Source organism: Drosophila arizonae, chromosome 3 (assembly GCF_054131065.1).
Source record: "Drosophila arizonae isolate 15081-1271.41 chromosome 3, UAZ_ARI_1.0, whole genome shotgun sequence".
Taxonomy (NCBI): domain Eukaryota; kingdom Metazoa; phylum Arthropoda; class Insecta; order Diptera; family Drosophilidae; genus Drosophila; species Drosophila arizonae.
In genome coordinates, this window is record NC_142923.1 from 21020764 (window position 1) to 21040163 (window position 19400).

Below are 19400 nucleotides of genomic sequence, written 5' to 3' on the forward strand. Positions count from 1 at the left end.
CAAAATCATAGGTAAAAAAATGGCCTAAAAAATGCTGAAAGTGTGGGTAAAGCATGGATATTTAATGATTGTTGTTTACAAATATAAGCAAATCATCTAAGTTGACTATATGTTTATGAATATTAATTAAATTGTCAAGATGTCCAAACAATTTATGTATTCTGAATTTGCTTAAAATTACTTGGTATTTCAATTGACACCCACGCAATATACTACTTGTAATCACTGGTCAGTGTTGTAATGTTGTGTTTTTTTAGCAGCATATCAGCTGCGGTGCCGTGAAGATATCGATCGGCCGCCACAAAGTATCGGTCAAGTGCAGGCGTCGCGAATCTCTTCGGCGGCGCGTTTTAGTTTGCCAAAAACATTTTTGTTGTGCAATTGTAAATGAAAAAGCCAATACTAGTACCAAATTTATCGTTACTCACTGGCTTCTGCAGCCATATTTAAATTAACAACCAAGCTGCCTTGATATTAAACGGAAAAGTGCATAGAAACAAGAGCCAAAACATAATGAAGAAGCAGCATGAATTTCGCTAGCATACGCTTATGTACAAATATGTGTGTATGTGTGTGCGTGTGCGGGCGCGTGCGGGTGTGTGTATAGTATAGTATAGTGTAGTGTGTATGTGTCTAAATTAGCTTAGTGATATTTTTAATTGTACCATCGACATCGTCAGCGCCGAAGCCGATGCCATCGTCGCTGTCCCATTGTCAAATTCAAAGTTCCGCTGTGGCGACCGCATTTGCCGTTAGTTAACATTTACAGCTAAACAGCCGCAGAGCTCGTGTCTACGTGCACACTCAACAACAACAACAATAATAATAACAACAGCAACAAAAGCAGCCGAAAATAAAAATAAATAAATAAATACGGCAACTTTGTCATCGTCACCTTGAAGTGCCACTGGCCGCTGGTCGCTGCCGCTGCCGCAGTCATAGTCACAAGGCGCACGCGAGCCCTCGCAGTCGGTTGTCGTCGATTTGGCGATTTCCTAGCCTATTTCATTGTCTCGCGTCTCTCGTCTCGCTCGCAACAACAAAGTCCAAGTCTGGGGCAGACGCGTCTGCCGGGCCGTGTTGGTGTCAAGGTTGGTGATAGAAATTAGAATAAAAGAAGAAAAATAAATAAATGAAATATATAAATATATGTGCAAAGAAAAAGAGTGTACATCTGCATACATTCACATTCACGATAAGCATATTAACTGATTATTTTGGACATAGCAATAAATACTAAATGTTAATCATTATTTGTTTACTAATGTCAGCGAAATTTTGGCCTCTGCGAATTTGCAACTATTGCGTAAACAACGTAAATCAATGTTCAATTTTTGCGTGTAATGTACTAAAAGCGAGGGTTGATTGAAAAGTTGTTAATAATAATAAAAAGTGTAAATTTCACAAAGGAAATGTAGCTTCAAGAGTTGCTTATAATAGATACATTTGACTAGAGAAATTCAATTTACTAAATCCAAGTTTACAACAAAATATAAATTATACCAAAATAAAATTTTAATTTCTTTTATTTGTAAATTACTCTAAAATAAATTTATAATATATTTATTTTGAATTTATTGTTATTGCAATAAAATTGATTATCAGAAGCCAACCTTAATTGAATGAAAGCTTATCATACAATAAAAGTTGAGTAAACCCTATAAGCAGCCCTCTGTTAATTATATTAATGGCAAAGCCAAAACGGAAATATTTATATTGCTTACTCATATATGAGAAAAAAGACATAAAAATTCAAATTCCAGTTAAAACCAGTAAAATAAATAGATCTTAATTATTAAACCGCAAATATTAAATGAAATTGAAAAAAAAAAGTATATCTTGAGTAAACCAAACAAAAACCGAGTTTCCGTTATATGTATGAAGAATACAAAAACAAACCAGCTATAAACTGTTTGTCAAACTGTAAGCAGCAGTGCTTGCAAAACTTGAAATTCTGCTCAGACAAGAATCTACATACGAAACAAGCTAACTCTCTCTGTTCTCTTTCTCATTCTATCTTTCTTTAGGACACACACGTTTCACGTGTTTGCATCGACCACAATTTTGTAGCTAAACATTTTGTCGCACTCTCCCAACGATAAGTTCGCCGTCGCTCACGAAATTACTCTCTCACCATGTTCTCACGACAGCAACTGATCAAAGCGACGGCCACAGCGTGCCCAGCTGGCAGTGGCGTTGGCAGCGCTGCTGACTTATACAAGTTCCTTAGGCAACTCAGCAGCAACAGCAGCAGCAGCAGCAGCAATGTCGTCGTGACGTCACCGACGCCGACAACAGCAGCAGCAGCAGCAGCAGCTGAAGCTACAACTACAAAGCCAAAACCAAATCAATCTAGTCAAACGGCGTTGAGCGAATTGAACTTCAGCGACAGCGTCAGTCACAATTCGCCTTCGACAGCGCACGGTTGCTGTTCAAGTGAATCGAAATCGGAGTCGGCGCAGTTCGTCAATTTATCAAAGCGATTTGTACACAATATACTGCAGCAGCAGCAGCGTAGCCAGGACACCATACAGCGACATTTGCATACGAAGTGTAACGGAACTAACGCTAAATCCTCGCATCCGCAGCAACAGCACCAACAGCAGCAACAACAACAGCAGACAACAACAAAATTTGCAATGTCCTCACTGGCCGCCGAACCACTCCAATCTGAAATCTCCAACAGCGATGGCAGCAGCAGCAGCAGCAGCAGCAGTCTAACAGCTGCCACAGCCGCAGCAGCAGCGGGAAGCGAAGGCGCTGCCTGCCACGATGCAGCCTCCAGTGCGGGCAAGAAGCCCTGCTTCAACACAGGCCTCGCCGACATATTGCAGTTTATGGAGCTGATCGGCAACCTGAAGGTGAGTGCAAAGCAAATCAATGCAAATCAGAAAACCAAGCGGAAACAGCGAGAGAGGAAGATGGAGAGAAATATTCGAGTAACCAGTTCCTGCTGGGGTATTCAATTACTCTTTCTAGCTTACGCATCGATTTTTCAACTACAGGCACTGATTATGCTCTGCTCTTTTATGTTGTCTTCGTTTCCCCCTCTAGGTCGCCCACACTCTCTATCTCTCTCTTACTGTTTTTGTGAGAGTTTGTTAGTTTTGTTTATTTTTGTTTGACTTAAAAAAAAAATTTTTTTTTTTTGGCTGCTTTTATCGCCTACACGCTATCGCGTGACTCTGAGATTATTATTATTTTTGTTTATTCCGTTTCGTAACGCACTGCCAAATTTTAAGGTAATGAAGGGGACGTAGCGGATTTTCAATGTCTGTCACAAGGTTTTATTGTTGTTGAATTTTGAAGTTGCGACCGTGAAAGTTTTTCGTTTGAAAGTCGATTGATATAGTAGTCAAGAATTTCTTGTAGATTCGAATATAACAAAAATGGGGAAAAACGACTATATATATAATGTATATCTGATCACAAGTTTAGAAAAATAATGAGTTAACAAAACGAAAGCGAAAAGAAATGCTAAATGGGATATTCTAGACCGTCCAAATGTTAATGAAGTGGATGAGAAAAGATACGCTAAACAATTATATATTATTTGTCAGTTTTGTCAGATAACTGAGATGAGTTTTTTAATTAAAAAAAAAGGAGCAAAAAAAAAAAATGAAATAAAACGATTATAAACTATAAAATACAATATATAACAATATAATAAAATATATAAAAATGTATGAAAAATAACATTGAAAATATATATACACATAATATACTGTAGAGCATAAGACAGAATATTTGATGTGAAATTAAAATTTAGTTCTTTAACGTTTGCACTTATCCAAATATAATGTCCCATTTATCCTATTTGCCCCCCAAAGTAAAAAAAAAAAATTAAGATCTTCAACAACAATTTTAAAAGCGAAAACAATGCAAAAAATGTATTTTTTGTTCTATTGTTTTCATATTTACTTTTCATGTGTATCTAACAAAATTCTTTGTGTGAATAAAATGTGTGTATATATATAAACATATACATCTTGTATAATACCTGAGGCCGTTTGGCTCTCAGGGAACTTTCGCTCAGTCTCGAAAAATTTACGTTGAACATTTAAATAGAATATATATCGATATATATAATATTTGTTGATTTGTATAGCCTATCAAGTATATAAAAGTGAAGAAAATCTTACAATTGATCGATTGGTGACGAAATGTCGAAGACATATAACATTTGGTAACCTTAGATCGATATGTCTATAATCCAATTTACAACAGTCAAATATTATTATCAAGAGTGTCGCACGCTTCAGTTGATAAGCATTTCATTCGTTCACCCCGTGCCCCTTGTCTACTCCCACGCTCATTTAAATTATCTAATCAGCATAATTGATACTTTCAATATGACAACCGGGCTACGGAAATATATAAAGTGGAATTTTTCTATCTAGGTGTTCGTTTGTTATTGGAAATCTTTGATATTAAAGCAGCCAATTCACCTAATTGAACTTTGTATTCAGTTCGAGAAAGCTAAATAGAATCAGAAAATGGCTCACGTGAACTGATAAATAATATATATGTTTATATGTATGTTTATTACTTTCTGTTCGTATTTGAAAATCCGTTGAAATTTTCGGGAAATAGCTGAGACAAGCTGAATGTATCTCAATATATGTATGCATCATATATTATATGTATATAGATTGACGTGAGAGTTAAGCGAATATTTGCAAGGCAAATCGACAAACGAAATATTATTTAAAATTTTAAATTATCCATACAAAATATATCTATATATCTAGAAAGCAAATATATACAGCGTAGAACATTTGTTTCTATATATTCCAATAGAAATAAAAAAAAAAAACATAAACTTGTGACTTTGATCTTGGCCTTCAAAATGAAAACGCAATACACATGGGGATATCTTATGTCATATATCTATATATCAGATATATTATAATCTATATATATATGTCAGATATATTGAATTGCATTGCATTAAATGCATAAGCAATATTGAGTTACGTGTGACAGAGAGGCAAAAATCAAAACAAATTTGATGGCTCGACCAGCAAAATACCCGGTAGAGAATATATAAGTTGAACTTAAATTTTTTTCAAAAATATTTTTAAATAAAAAAAAACTAAGTGAATAAGAGAAATAATAAAAGGAAACGAATCAATAAAATATATTACTAAACATTTAATAAAAGAAACAAAATGAATTAATTAATTTTCCATTAAAAAATTAAAAATTTTCAACCATTTACAGTATTAAAATTTATTAATTTAAAATTCTTTGAAATAAATAATCAAAATAAAAATAAATAAATAATAATAAAATATTAAATTTCGCAGTTAAATCTATAATATATATGTATATGTTACACAGTAGGTATCCGATATACTTATCCATTAAAAAGTATGTATGTTCTACGATTTCCAAAGGTTTTTTATTAGATTTTGGAAGGAATACTATATTTTACAGAAAATGTTTGATGCACTTTGCCTAATTAAAGAGAAGAAAAACTAGAGGGATAGAAGGAAATAAATTGAACAAAGAGAAAAAGAGAAAAAGAGAGAGAGAGAGAGTGAGGTAACATCGTCGTACAAGGGCGTCAGACCTTCAACGGAAACCCATTCGGGGCGCGAGCTGAGGGAAGGGGCTGTAGCTGTTAGCTGTTGCTATTTGATCAATAAACAGTTTTATTTATAGAGCCGTGCGACAAGCAAGGCCCAAAGATGTTGCCAACATTCCATTTAATTATAATAATTACATATCACATTTACCCAGCGACTTATCTCCTCGACTTGGGTTTATCTAAAACGCAATGTGAAAGTCACGTTATGGCCGATGTGCCTTATCAACGAATATTCCAGCTATGCGAAATGACGCTTATGTGATAAGATAATATAGACTGCAAACTTGACTAAATAAATGTAGTTATGTTGGTATTTTATTATATTTGCGTGATTTGTTTTAATAGAATAGTGTTAATTGTTGTCAGACAGAGGATTAGTTAAAGCTGTTAATAACAAATAGTAGTTCAAATGTCGGGCATTTATGTATGAAAAAATAAAAAAAAATACAAAAAAAAAAAAAAAAAAAAAAAAAACTTAAAGAGTAAATGTTAGTACAGATAAGAAAAATTTAATTTTTTTTACATCCCAGAAATTTTCACTTTAAAAATATTTAAAAAATGTTTAATAAATGTATATTCTATAAATGGGAAATAATTAATAGATTTATTTAAAGTACTATATAAAAAGAGAATTAAAAATAAATTAAATAGTAAGAAGAAAATTAGTACAAAAAATAAATAAATAGATAAATTTAAGAGAATAATATTGAAATAAATATACATATATACATTTTTTTTTTTTATAATTTAGCATGTAATTTATATATGTATATCAATATGATTTTCTTTTGTATTATAGAAATCATATAATTTATTATTATTTTTATTATTAATAAATTACAATTTTATAAATATTTAACTTACAACTGAAACTAATTGATGTCTTTTCTTTCTGTTTCGATAGCACACCAAACGCACCGGATGGGTACTGAGGGATGTGAACGATTGTGAGTCGATCTCTGGACATATGTACCGGATGAGCATGCTGACCTTTCTGCTAGATGGCAGCGAGGGTCTGAATCAGATACGATGCATGGAGCTGGCGCTGGTGCATGATCTGGCCGAAAGCTTGGTGGGTGACATAACGCCCTTTTGCGGTGTCTCCAAGGAGGACAAACGTGCGCTCGAATTCAAGGCCATGGAGGATATTTGCAAACTGATTGAGCCGCGGGGCAAGCGCATTATGGAGCTCTTCGAGGTAAGAGGAAATGCAAGAACATCTGGGCGTAAATTCAATTAATGTTCTAAAATGTTCTATTGTAGGAATATGAAAATGCGCAGAGTCCCGAGTCCAAGTTCGTTAAGGATCTGGATCGTCTGGACATGGTAATGCAAGCGTTCGAGTATGAGAAACGTGACAATTGCCTGCTGAAGCATCAGGAGTTCTTCGACTCCACCGAGGGCAAATTTAATCATCCGTTCGTCAAGAAGCTCGTGAACGAGATCTATGAGCAGCGGCAGCTGCTGGCCAAGGCCAAGGGTGCCACGCCGCCACCGGCCATTCAAGTGCCTAATATGGCAGCAACGCCCACAAATTTGGCTAATGGGCGGAGCAGCTCAAGTTGAAGACGTTGAAAGAATGTGGATGGGGGAAGGAGAGGCCGCTCTAATTGTGTTTAAGTTTTGAGATTTAGGTTTAGCACATACAACATGGACAGACACACATACACACTCACACTCATATACAAATACATACACACACACCTACTTTTTAAGCAAATCCAACTAACAAAGATTGTTCAGCCTACCTCGACACGCTCATAGCTAGCATAAATATATGTACATTGATATATATGTATCTACGCATATATATTTATAATTTTAATTTATTAAACAATTGATAAAACCTTAATTTTTTAGCTAACTTGACACCAATTGTTATACACATTAGTTCAATTTATGTTTATATATATAAGCGTTAAAGCTCTAGCTAAATATACACGATTGTATATACATATATTTAAAAAAAACAGCTTAAACTAATTGTAGCGAAATTTTACAAACTAACAATTTAAATGTTGTCTCGAACAGCAAAGAAAACGCTTAAACTATTGTATTTTATTCAAAAGTTTAAATTTACTTTTATTCATTTCCTAAATTTACTTTCCCTTGAACAAACACTCGATGTATAACTATAAACTAAATTAGAAAAAAAAAAAATAATAATAATAATAAAAATAATAATTTAAGTCATGCTACAAAACTGACAAACAAAAATTAAAAATTTCTGTTTATATTATTAAAAAGTAAAAATTTACATTCTATGCGAGTAATTGCATAGATCTTCCGATTTGTAGTGTATTAGCACCGTGAGTAGGAATTGTGGATGCTAAGAGGGGCTCAATAATTTATAAATGAGCTTTTGTTGCCTTTTTTAGCCAGCGAACGTGCCATGGATGCTATTACATACATTGTACATGCTCAAATGTGATTGGTCCAAATGCTTTTGATCCCGTTATGTGCGCAAAATGAGTGAGCATTGTAGATGGTACGCTCACATTAGTGCAGTCGCATTGTGGATGCTAAGAGAGGCAAGATAATTTGTAAATACTCTGCTGTAACTTTGCTCTCCCAGAGAGCTGTGGATGCTAGCTTAGATTCGATTATTCCAAATGCTTTTGATCCCGTTATACAAATCCAGTATGTGAACAGTGTTCATGTTGATTGCACTTAATTGGTTAGCCATGCGCAAAAAAATCTACGATTGTGTACATTAATTATTAATTAATTAATTAATACAAATGGCTAAGTCTCATATTCGCTCTCACCCTCAAAAATGGCTATTAATTAGACTATGTAATGAAAAGAAGTTGCTGCTGTGTAGCGAAACCAGTGCGTAACTGTGATTGTTTTGAAAGAGAAATTAATTTTAAGCAGGGTTGCAGACACCAGGCAATGAGCGATTTGTGTGGATCGCAATTATAAATGCGGGACTCGTGTCTGTCACTCCGCGACACTCTTCGTGTGCATTAGTGTAAGTACGGCTATCGCGTAGTAGTGAGTGTATTTCGCGAGCATTTGAAAAGTGGTTGTAAGTGCTAATATAATAATCGCTGGCGTATGTCTGTATGAAAAGTGAAAAATATAATTTAAAACCAATGCTGTTTTTTTTTTTTTTTTTTTTTTTTTTTTTTGTGTTTGTAAATTCAGCTTAGTTACTTAAAGTGAGAAAATCTTATACTTTACGCATTCGTTCAACATGTGAGAAAGAGCGAGATGGACCGAGAGTAATTGCGTGTTAATAAGTGAGTAAACCGTTTTGATAAACCGTTAGTTTTTGCGTCTCTTTGGTTTACCCTTTCAAGGAGTATTATATATTATGCCAAGCATTTTGTAACAATTCAAAAGCATAATAAAACTATTTGTAGAGGCAGCTTATTAAATTGATAATTTATTTATTGTCTTACGAAATATGAACTTTAATGCGTAACTTTAAGTAGAATAAAACCGTTTATGTATATACAGTCATATATACGTATATATATATATTATTTATTTATTGTTTTATTTCATTGCTTACAAACACAAAACTTTAGTAAAATAATTGACGATTATGATACACGCATAGCTTATAATATTTGTATGGCAACTAATGAACGCTCTATTTGCCAAATACTCTGAAAATGATTAAATTGAAATTAAATAATTTAGCTAATATTTATATTTATAAAAATACCTTCGATGACAATAAACTGATTGTCGCGCGATGAAGTTTGATGGGAGTGCTGCACATGTTTTTTGGCTTTATCTGAAAATAATTGTTTTTTTTTTTTTTTTTTGTATATAAATAAGCATACGTATATATTAAATAGAGCTATATCAGTCGATTTTCTCTTTTACTCACGATGCACTGTTATGCTGCGCTCTGTCTCGCCCAATGCATTCTTTGCAATGCATTTGTATTCACCAAAATCGTGCTTAGTCAAAGGTCGCACTGTGATCCGCATCACAATCCGATGGACATGATCAACGGTTCGGGCATCGTAGGTGCCACCCTGCAGCAGCTCCTTATCTTTGAGCCAGAAATTAATGGAAGCTGGCTGGGATTCGCTAATGCATTCGAGCGTTAGCTTCTGACCCACGCCCACATAGATCGTATCGTAACGCGTCCAGATTGTGGGCGCAACTATGGAGAAAATATCGAACGATTAAGAAAATCACAAATAACACCAATTGCTTATCAGATGCTCACAGTTAACCACCAGCATTATCCGCTTGCTGACCGTTGGCGGCACTCCATTGGAGGCGATGCACAGATAGGCGCCCATATGTTCGCGTTGCAGTTGCCACAATGTCAGATTTTGTGACTCCACACTGTAGACTTCTCTCTCCTTCATTTCGCCGTCGTCGTCGTCGCCGTTGGCATTGTCTGGCAGCCAGAGCATTGGTGCGTTCTCTTCGCGCCGCCAGGTTATGGTGGGCGGTGGCACGCCCGTGGCTGTGCAGGTGAGCGTCACATTCTGGCCGCTGGCACGCACCACATCCTGACTGGTCTGATAGTCAACAATGTCCGGCGGCACAACCACGTCCAAGTAGCCCATTTGACTTTTCATCGGATCCGTGTTTATTTGGCACATATACCTTAAAGGAGCGCAGGAAGAGAGAGCGAGAGAGCAGGAAGAGAGGGGGGGGGGGGGGGAGAGACAGGGTGAGAGATGAGAGAAAAAGTTACAGAAAGAGAGGGTGGTAGGGCGATAGACAAGGAGAGATAGAGTTCAAAGAAGAAGTCAGAGATTTTTAAAATAATTCTAAATAGAAAATTTGAATCAACAAATCGAAATAATATAATTTTAAGTAAATCCCAAGAGGAAGTCTAATTTTTTATGAAGACATAGTTTTACTTGAGTTACTCTTAATAAGAGGTAATATGTATGTATATGAAAATATGTCTATAGATGTATGTATATAGCTGAATAGGCAGCAAGAGTAAAACCAATATACTCTTATCTTATTCGCGAACGAAAAACAAAGTTGTGTGAAAGTATTGTAAGAGTAGTGAGGGTAAGATAGTGAGAGCCGATAAGACCTCATGCTTGATATAAGGCTGAAAGCTTAAGAATTGAACAAATTTTAAATTGTGTAAGATTTTCTGCCTTCAATCTCAGTTATATTTATTTAGTAAAATAAATATATGTACACATACATATATATATATATATACGTATACATATATTTCAATGCACTTACCAACCACGATCCGATTCGTGTACATCGCGTATTCGCAGCTGCCAGATGCGATGTTCCGTGTGCGAGATGCCGATGCGATGATTTTTCGTGATAACATGATTCTGTATGCTCAATATGGTTTGGGTATCGACGCGCAGCCAGGCTACCTTATAGCTAACCAGATCGTGCACGATGCACGTGAGCAGCGCGTCCCGTCCCACAGGTACCGTTACATTGTTTATGGGGCCACTAAATTTGGGATCCGCTAGCAAGGAAAGAGAAATTTTGAAAGAGGGTGTTAGTATGAAGTTGGTTGACCTTTGCGATGCTTACACCCATTAGGGTGTTAAATGGCGCACGATTGACGGAGCTGCGAAAAAAGTAAACGGTGCGCATTTTATGAGACTTGCAAATGTCAAAATGTGATATTTATTAAATGAAGTAAATTGAATTAGACTGGGCAAAGAAAAAAATTATTATTAATTGTATAATGTAATAATATTAAATATTAATAAAATATATAAATAAATAAAGATTTAAAAAACTAGTTTAATAAGTTAATAATAATAATAATTAATAAAAAATATATATTTAAACAAATATAAGTACATATACATAAAAATATATAATAACAAAATACTTAAAGTTAATCATTTAATAATGATATAATTTAATTTAATAATGCACTAAATAAGTATAGAAATTAAAATAATTTAAATTAATAATTTAATGAATATAAATAATTAAATAAATAACTATTTAATTTAATAATTAATAATAATGTAATAAAAAAATCTATTTAAGTAACATAGAATCTATTATTAAATTGTTAATTTTTCTTATCAATTACTTGTGAAACATATTCTATGATGCATAATAAAAATCTTATAAATATTACACTTTAGCAGCGATATTGATCGAATTTATTTTTTGTATACAAATATTAATTAATTATTATTTGAGCTCGAGTCTATTTTTGTATATATTTATAAGCTTAAATCGAACTTAAGTTCACGTCTTGTTCTCTAATTCTGAAACTCAAAGATTTTCACAGCTTTTCATTTGTCATTTCTAATCCACACAATTAGGCCAGATAATTATTATTATTATTTCTTTCTACATTTCTGCGAGCGTCTGCAAAATGTCCAAAAATTTCAAATGGAATGAAAATACTTTAAAATTTTCCAGATGCCCCGCTGAGCTCAGGCAAATCATACTCCCTATGTTGTTGTTGTTGGTAAATGTTTTTATATTTTCCTACTGTCACGCTCATAAATTTGATGATGTTGTGAAGAGGCTGGCAAATAATCTAATAATTAGTGAAATTAGCTTTTAGGGTGACCCAAAAGACCCGCTTAGCCAAGAGAGAAAAAGATGATAAGCTGCTCATAACTTCAGCTTGTGATGGGTCTTACGATTATTTATGAATCATAGCTGAAAATGATATTATATTTGGTTTGTACAGCGGATTATTGAATTTCCCATGACATGGCTAAAAATTTGAGAAGTAATCGGGAATACGTGCAAGCATTTTAAGAATAATATTTATTTATGTTTTGTAGTAAAGTTATTCTATTTATTAAATTAGTTTAATTTTGTTGTTTCAGTAGATCAAATTTGGAAACAAAATATCTGTATGTATATGTACATTAACTAAATATTAAAAAAAAAGCCACAATTTTTTTTTATAAATTTTAGATTTCAATTATTGTAGATTAAATTTGTTTTAATTGAATAACATTTTTTTCTTTAACTAAAAAGAATCATAATTTTTAAGTTTATTAAAAAAACACTATTTTATATATTATATACTTATATATATTATACATTTAAAAAATTCAAATAAATGCAAGTCTAGTAGCCAATTTGCTAAATTAAAGCTCATATTTATGAATTGGATTGAATAACTAGATAAATGAATGCATTTCATTCTTGGAAACCAATTTTGTTTTATCAATGTAAAGTTAAGAGCGTCAACTTTGGCGTCGCATTTGAGGCTAACTGATAATTTAAGGGTAGCCAGCAGTAACAAGCTCAACTCGTTACGAAGGGACAGCTTGAACACCCTTAAAACTGTGGCGTCGCCTTGCCGGCCATAACGGTAACTATCACGCCCCCAAAAGAAAAAAAAATGGGTAGTCGTAAAAAATCACATCACATGGCCCTAACAAGTAGCATGATTTTGCGGCTCGTCGACGCCTCACATAGCAAATACCTAAATTACAATTATGACCAAATAATAACCCGAAAAAATGGAAAAAGAAAGTAGCTGCTGAGTGATAGAGAAAGGGAGAGGGATAGAGAGTGAGAATACCTGGAAAAAATGCAAAACCTTTTTATTTGCACATTTTGTAGACTCAGCCTATGTGTGTGTGTGTGCGTGTGTGTGATGGCCAACTAGTTTCAAGGGAGCCTATGTACCCTGCCATATATAGCCTATAATTTGCGATTATGTTTGGGTTCGCTGCAAACGTCGCCCATTGTTTGGAACGTTTCGGTTTGTGTTGTTATTGCAATTTGGCCATTGCATGTTTGCATATTGAAACATTCCAGCGTCTAAACACTTTTTACCACATGAACAAGTAAGCTCACACGCACACACACATACACAGGTGTGTGGCAAAGTTTGAGGTTTAACTTCACGTCTGGTTGATTACTAAATGTTTTGGTGGTTTGGCTTTTTTAGTCGAAGGAATACAATGTGAAAGATGAATGAAATCCAAAGATTTTGTATAAAACATATGTCTATTTAGTATATTGAGTAGTATTGAGTATTGATTAGGAGTGTATATGTGAATCTCTTTAACAAAAATGTTTTTATTATGGGAACAGTTTTTGATTTAATTATTTATTTATTTTTATTTTTTAATTTCACTAAAGTTTATTAATCTTTCATGTAATACGTGTTTAAATATTTATATTTTAATATATTGAAAATGAATAAGCTGTCTATATATACATATATCTATTTAATTTTGTGAACATTGCTTGAGACAGTAATAATAATTTTGCATATGTAAATTTATTTACTAAAAAGGTATTTATTTTGAGATTTTAGAATATTTTTATATATTTCTGTATCCTATTTATGACATTGCTACAAGTCTTTAATCAGGACAACATTTTATACTTTGCCGAAATTTAAAAATAAATCATATCGTTCCATTCAAAACCAAGTTTGTAATTTATTAAAAGATTTTATGGTTAATATCATGTATTTATCGTTACTACATACTGTTGGTCAAAATAGAACGTTGTCTGTATTATACCAGAAACAAAACTTTGCCAAATCTTGAATACCTGATCTTAAACTTTAATGTTAAATGTTAAATGTTAGGTATATATTTCTTTTATATTATCATTCTGTCCGTTTTCAGTTTCATTTCTGAATTTGACTTTATTTACACATTGTTGCAGTGCGATTTATCAATGTAGTATATGGTATATATATGACAGTTAGCACCGCCCCGGCAGGTTGCTAACAGCTGCAGACAGCTCTGGCTGCTTGTTGGCCAGGTTGTACGACTGACGACTGCACGCATCTCATACCGTTGAACTTGAAACGGAAAGTGAATGTCCTGTCTGTTAGACACTCCAACTGTCTGACATTTTTTTGGTGAAATGCAGGCAAAGGAAATCGCGTAACGAAATATGCCAGCACGCAATGTCTGCCAAAAGCGCTGCAGTCGGTCCGACTAACTCACTCTCAGAGAAAAGAAATAATGAAAAAAAAAAAACTTTACCAAAGTGCCATAGGAAGTCCACAAAAAAAAAAAAAAAAAAAAAGAAGAAGAAGAAAAAATAATGTCGCCTTTCCGCTTTGTTTGTGCTGTCTTCCCACTCTTATCGTGCGTCGGCCCAGCTTGCCAATATTTTCTATATTTATTTGCATTTACCAGCTCTTGACACATTGATTTAAGCAACAATTTTTGATATATTTATCAATACTTGCTGCCAAGCTAAGTAAAATTGCATTGTTTTTCTTTTTCTTCTTCTTCTTTTTTTTTGGGTGCTGTTCCAACATTTTTCCCCCTTTTTCTCAGCACATTTTTGATTTGGGTTGCGGAAGTCGCTCGTCGTTGTTGCCGTCGCTCTGCCCCTTCGTGGCGATATATGTTGGCCACAGTTTATTCACTTAGGGAACCGTTGAACTTCCGCCCGTTTGTACCGCTTGGCAGGCCTTTACCGTTAGCCATTTTGGCAGAGCTAAGTGTGCTCAATTAGCTAAACACCTCAAAATGCTGTAGACAGACATATTTTGTATTTATAACACATATAGCCTGCATAGACAGATAGTTATTTACATATTGAGGCTCGAGGCGTTGCGGTAGGATTTGAATGGTATTGTAGTGTTGCATTTTGAGAGCTTTAAATTATAGATTCTAAGGGCTTGAATAAAAATAAGAGAGCAGTGAGAGAAAATAATGGGGATCATAAGGGAAATATTTAGGTATTTAATATTTATTTGGTACACAAGTTTATTTGTATTCGCTTACAGTTTATTTTATTTGTTTTTAATTATTTATTGCTATTGTTGCAAAGAATTAATTCTAAATAACAAGTTTTAAGCCAAAGCAACGAAGGCCTTCGGGCATCGCATAAAATGTTTTCTCATAACATAAGTAATTTGAGGTGGAAAGCGAAAAGGAGAAATCGTGAAGCAGAATTAAAAATAGAAACTAACTTATGCAGCGCACTTTCTCCTCCTTTTTCTTCGCCTCTCTCCTTATCTGTGTGTCTCAATTTCTACCATTTTCTTCATCCTTTCTCTCACTCTATATATCTACATTTCTATTTGATATTCGCTTACTGTCTTTCATCTTATTTCTCTTTCTTTTCATTTCCTTTCAATCTCACTTGATTATCTCTACCTCCTTCGCTTTCTCTGTATATCTCTTTATATATCACTGTATATCACTTCATTTCTCTCACTCTCTCAATCTTAATCTTTCATTCTCTTTACCTCAATCAAAATCTGTCTCTTTCTGTCTATCTCTATCTATCTTTCTCCATGTCCCACTCTCTCTATGTCGAACTCTTCCTCTTCCTGCATCTCTCATTTTTACTCTCTCTCTTTCTTACACTCTCTTGCAGTTATCTCATTTCGCCATTATCATAGTATATTTGTTTCTTTGTCTCACCATTTCTCTTCCTTCTCTGATCGCTTATCTTCCTCTTTTCTCTGATTTTACCTATCGAGGTTAATATTTAATATTATTTAATATTTTTGAGTGGTTCTCAAAACCTCATATTGTATTTCTGGTGCTTCAATGCGATTTCCAGCATCTACATAATTAAACTTTTAGCGAGTTGCTGAAAATATTCTTTAACTACATTTGATAATGACTGCATTGAAATCAATTTTGGAATAGAACAAAAAAATCAGAAAAAATAAATAAAAATTAATATTATTTGGTTAGTCTTTTGTCCCGGATATTTAATTTATTTTTAAACTATATTTCAGTTATTCAAACCGTTTGTTTATCATTTTTAATTTTTTTTTTAAGTTAGCAATATAAACTATTTGTTCAAGCATGAACATGTTGAACTCTCTAGCAGTTTAAGTTTAAAGTGCAGTTTCAGTTCCAAAGATTTAACTTCATCCTCGACTCACAATTGTTCAATTCTGAGAAAGTTGTGCTCCCTGGCCACACAGATTGTAGAATTAACAAGACATGAACAAAGACTTTTTTCATATTCCACGCTGAGGCTCACATCAACCGTAATGCAAACTTGAAGTGCAAACTATAAAGTAAACTTTTTATTTTTTGTTCTCTTTGTAATATTTTTTTTTGTGTATTTATTTTCTTTATCACTTTCACTGCCAAATGGCCAAAGAATTTCCGCACTGCACTAACGTAGATTTATTTGTTCCGCCTTTCGCTTCCGGACGCGTCTGCACACAGTTACAACTGGCCGCGAACTGCGCGAAATGCGAAATGCCGCTGATAATCAAGTGTCAAAATTCATATTCAAAAATTCGAATACTGCCAGGCGCTGACTCCCCGACTCTGGCTACGAGAACGATAACGGGAACGAGAAGGACTCGTCAGTGGCCATGGCGCTGCGCATGTGTCCTGCAGCCTGCCGCAAATCGTGGCATTGCCCGAAGCCCGTAGTCCGTAGCCCGACGCTGGGGCAGTCGCCAAGGTGTTGACGCCGGCTGTTGCTACAGCAGCTGCTAAAGCGACTGCTGCTGCCCTGGGGGTGCCTGGCCAAAGGGTATAAAATAGTAGTAAATATTTCATTCATAAAGTGCATAGCGTATTCATATGCACGTGTCGTGATATACGAAGCTGTTGCTATAGGTTTGTATGTATGTGTGACACGGGTTCTTGCACTTGCCATCCAAATTGGGTATTTACAATTACAAACTCTGATCAAAGCGCTGTCAATCATTGTTAAACTTTATTAGAGTGAGCCATCAATAGTGGACAAAAGAAACATAATTAAATTTATGTATATTACATTCATAGTTGGAAATGGTTGTAATTAATAAATAACTGTATTGGAGAAAGCATTTCTATTGAGTTGTATTTGAGTTAATTAATGTAAGAAAAATAGTTGCAAAGCTTGTTTATTAATTTAAGACTAAGTAAGTAATTAAGAATAATACATACATAAAATTGTGTTCCCCTAATTGCAAAAAAATATTTTTGTATATAATAGATACAATATTATTTATCTTAATTTATTATAAGATATATTTTTTTAATAAAATTTTTAAAATTATTTTTAACAATTATAAGTCTTAAACGTATCTGAACAAAATTGTTGGAGCAAACAAGGAACAAGCAAGTGTTATTAGTTAAATTAACTTTTGCAATTATTTACAACGACAATAAGACAATAAATTCTTTATATTAAGGAGCGAATTGAATTTCAAATATATTTAAAGATCAAATAGATAAAATCTAACTCAAGTAAGTATTACTAGATATAAATTATTAGATCAGTTAGATTAAATATGATATATAATCCCCTGTAAGTTATCTCAAAGTCAACTAATTAGATTAGTTGCTTCAGTATTTGTTTATCGATGCAACTGAAAATTGTTGCCACCTGGCCACAATTGTTGGCCGCAAATTTCTTTGGCAACTTTCTAATTCCTAATTATGCCCAATATTTCACACATATTCGCTGCTGATTTCCCCACACATCTTTTGTTTACGCATTGCTTTTCCTTTTTTGCAATATTCGCACTTTTGCTTCACTTCCACACGTATGTGTATGTCTGAAAATGTGCGGGTACCGCGTTAAGTATGCTTTATTATTTGCGCATAATTAGCGCTTTTCAATTTGGAACAAAGTCGAATTTGCTGAGACTTCCCCAGCGAAATATTTTGACTTTCTGCTTTTGCTGCAATATGCAAGTTTGCTTATTGGGCTTTTTCTTTAAGAAAATTTGGCCAAAGTCTGATACATTTTGATTCTTACTTAGATCCAAAAGAAATGAAATGAAGAAAATAATGTATATATGATGTTCTTATTTCTTATATTATAAATGGAAAATAAAGATCAATAAAAAAAAAAAAATTAATTAGCAATAATAATAAATTACAATACATGTAGGATACTATTTCTTATCCAATTTAATACAAATATTTTTTTTACAAATATTTAATTCACATTTTGGTTTTATAACTGAAATCTTATACATTTAGAAGAGGTGAAAACTATTAGAACAGTTAGCAAATACACTTAACCAATTCAAGCTTTGGAAGCTTGTCGGCAAAAGTTAAGCTTCAAGCCATTCTCTGTCTACTTCATTTTGTCAAACATGAATTTATTTATAAAACTTGGGGTTTGAAAATGAAATAAAATGTTTTACTATGCTAAAAGCTCAACTTAATATAATATCTGACAAAGTTTTGTAATTGATATATAGAAAATATTTTAAATAATATTAATTGACCTATAAATTTAAAAAAAATGTTTAAGTACACTATAATGCGAGTTTTTATTAATATTCCCACTTCTGTTTTGACTAGAGCACTCTTGTTTATGTTTAAAATGGAAATTGAAAATATGTACATGTATATATGAGCTGAGTCGATTTAGCCCTGTCTGTCTATCTGTCCTCCTTCGCCTTTCCCCTCCCTCGCCATTCCTAACAAGCACCGTTCCACTCTGTTCCTCTAACTTTCTCTCTCTCTATATCCTATCCCACAAGGTCATTGGACCCTCAAGGTCACAGGACCCCTTAAGGTCATTGGACCCTCAAAGTCATTGACCCCTCAAGGTCATTAGACCCTCAATGTTATTGGACCATCAAGGTTATTGGATCATCAAGGTCGTTGACCCCTCCCCAAGGTCCCTGTTCACCTCTCACTGCCCCTCTCACTACGGGGTATCTCCTAGTCAGTCGAGCAGTCTCGACTATAGCCTTCTTATTTGTTTTCTAAATGTAATATGATAGATACTGTTAGACCTAGAAACTTCAGATTTACTGTGTAGATGCATTTGACGAATACAATGACTAAGCAATTTATAGATTTTGGATACTACGATCACTAGCATCAAATTAGAGCCTCAAGTACTGGAGCCTTGTGTTTTGGCAAATACATATTTTCGAACGTTATTAGTACGTTCTGAAACTTTGATGAACATAACACCACTACAAAAATGAATTCATCAAATA

At 33.8% G+C, this 19400-nt stretch overlaps 2 protein-coding genes across 2 annotated transcripts; one reads left to right on the forward strand and one right to left on the reverse strand.

Moving 5' to 3' along the window:
- The first annotated feature begins 273 nt into the window (after positions 1 to 273).
- On the forward strand, positions 274 to 7445 carry LOC149269859 (uncharacterized). The gene is made up of 4 exons (XM_018003574.2): positions 274 to 1091; positions 2028 to 2861; positions 6498 to 6791; positions 6857 to 7445. The coding sequence occupies exons 2-4, from the start codon at positions 2136 to 2138 to the stop codon at positions 7157 to 7159; spliced, it is 1323 nt and encodes a 440-aa protein (XP_017859063.1). The 5' UTR covers positions 274 to 1091; positions 2028 to 2135; the 3' UTR covers positions 7160 to 7445.
- Positions 7446 to 8680: 1235 nt separating this feature from the next.
- On the reverse strand, positions 8681 to 17178 carry DIP-iota (Dpr-interacting protein iota). Its single transcript, XM_018001234.2, has 6 exons — positions 16374 to 17178; positions 10781 to 11024; positions 9786 to 10174; positions 9438 to 9719; positions 9270 to 9341; positions 8681 to 9210 (listed from the first exon to the last, which is right to left on the reverse strand). Exons 1-6 carry the CDS (start codon positions 16453 to 16455, stop codon positions 9110 to 9112), a joined length of 1170 nt encoding a protein of 389 aa, XP_017856723.1. The 5' UTR covers positions 16456 to 17178; the 3' UTR covers positions 8681 to 9109.
- Positions 17179 to 19400: the final 2222 nt, after the last annotated feature.

What these genes read in the sequence shown, in the direction of transcription:
- LOC149269859 (XM_018003574.2), top strand. Translation starts at nt 2,136, where the DNA reads ATGTTCTCACGACAGCAACTGATCAAAGCGACGGCCACAGCGTGCCCA. An exon ending in AGCTGATCGGCAACCTGAAG is followed by an intron (nt 2,862 to 6,497) that starts GTGAGTGCAAAG and finishes CTGTTTCGATAG; the next exon opens with CACACCAAACGCACCGGATG. An exon ending in GCATTATGGAGCTCTTCGAG is followed by an intron (nt 6,792 to 6,856) that starts GTAAGAGGAAAT and finishes GTTCTATTGTAG; the next exon opens with GAATATGAAAATGCGCAGAG.
- DIP-iota (XM_018001234.2), bottom strand. Translation starts at nt 16,455, where the DNA reads ATGAAAAAAGTCTTTGTTCATGTCTTGTTAATTCTACAATCTGTGTGG. An exon ending in TTTCTCAGAATTGAACAATT is followed by an intron (nt 11,025 to 16,373) that starts GTGAGTCGAGGA and finishes TTTCCTTGCTAG; the next exon opens with CGGATCCCAAATTTAGTGGC. An exon ending in GCGCAGCATAACAGTGCATC is followed by an intron (nt 9,342 to 9,437) that starts GTGAGTAAAAGA and finishes AATTATTTTCAG; the next exon opens with ATAAAGCCAAAAAACATGTG.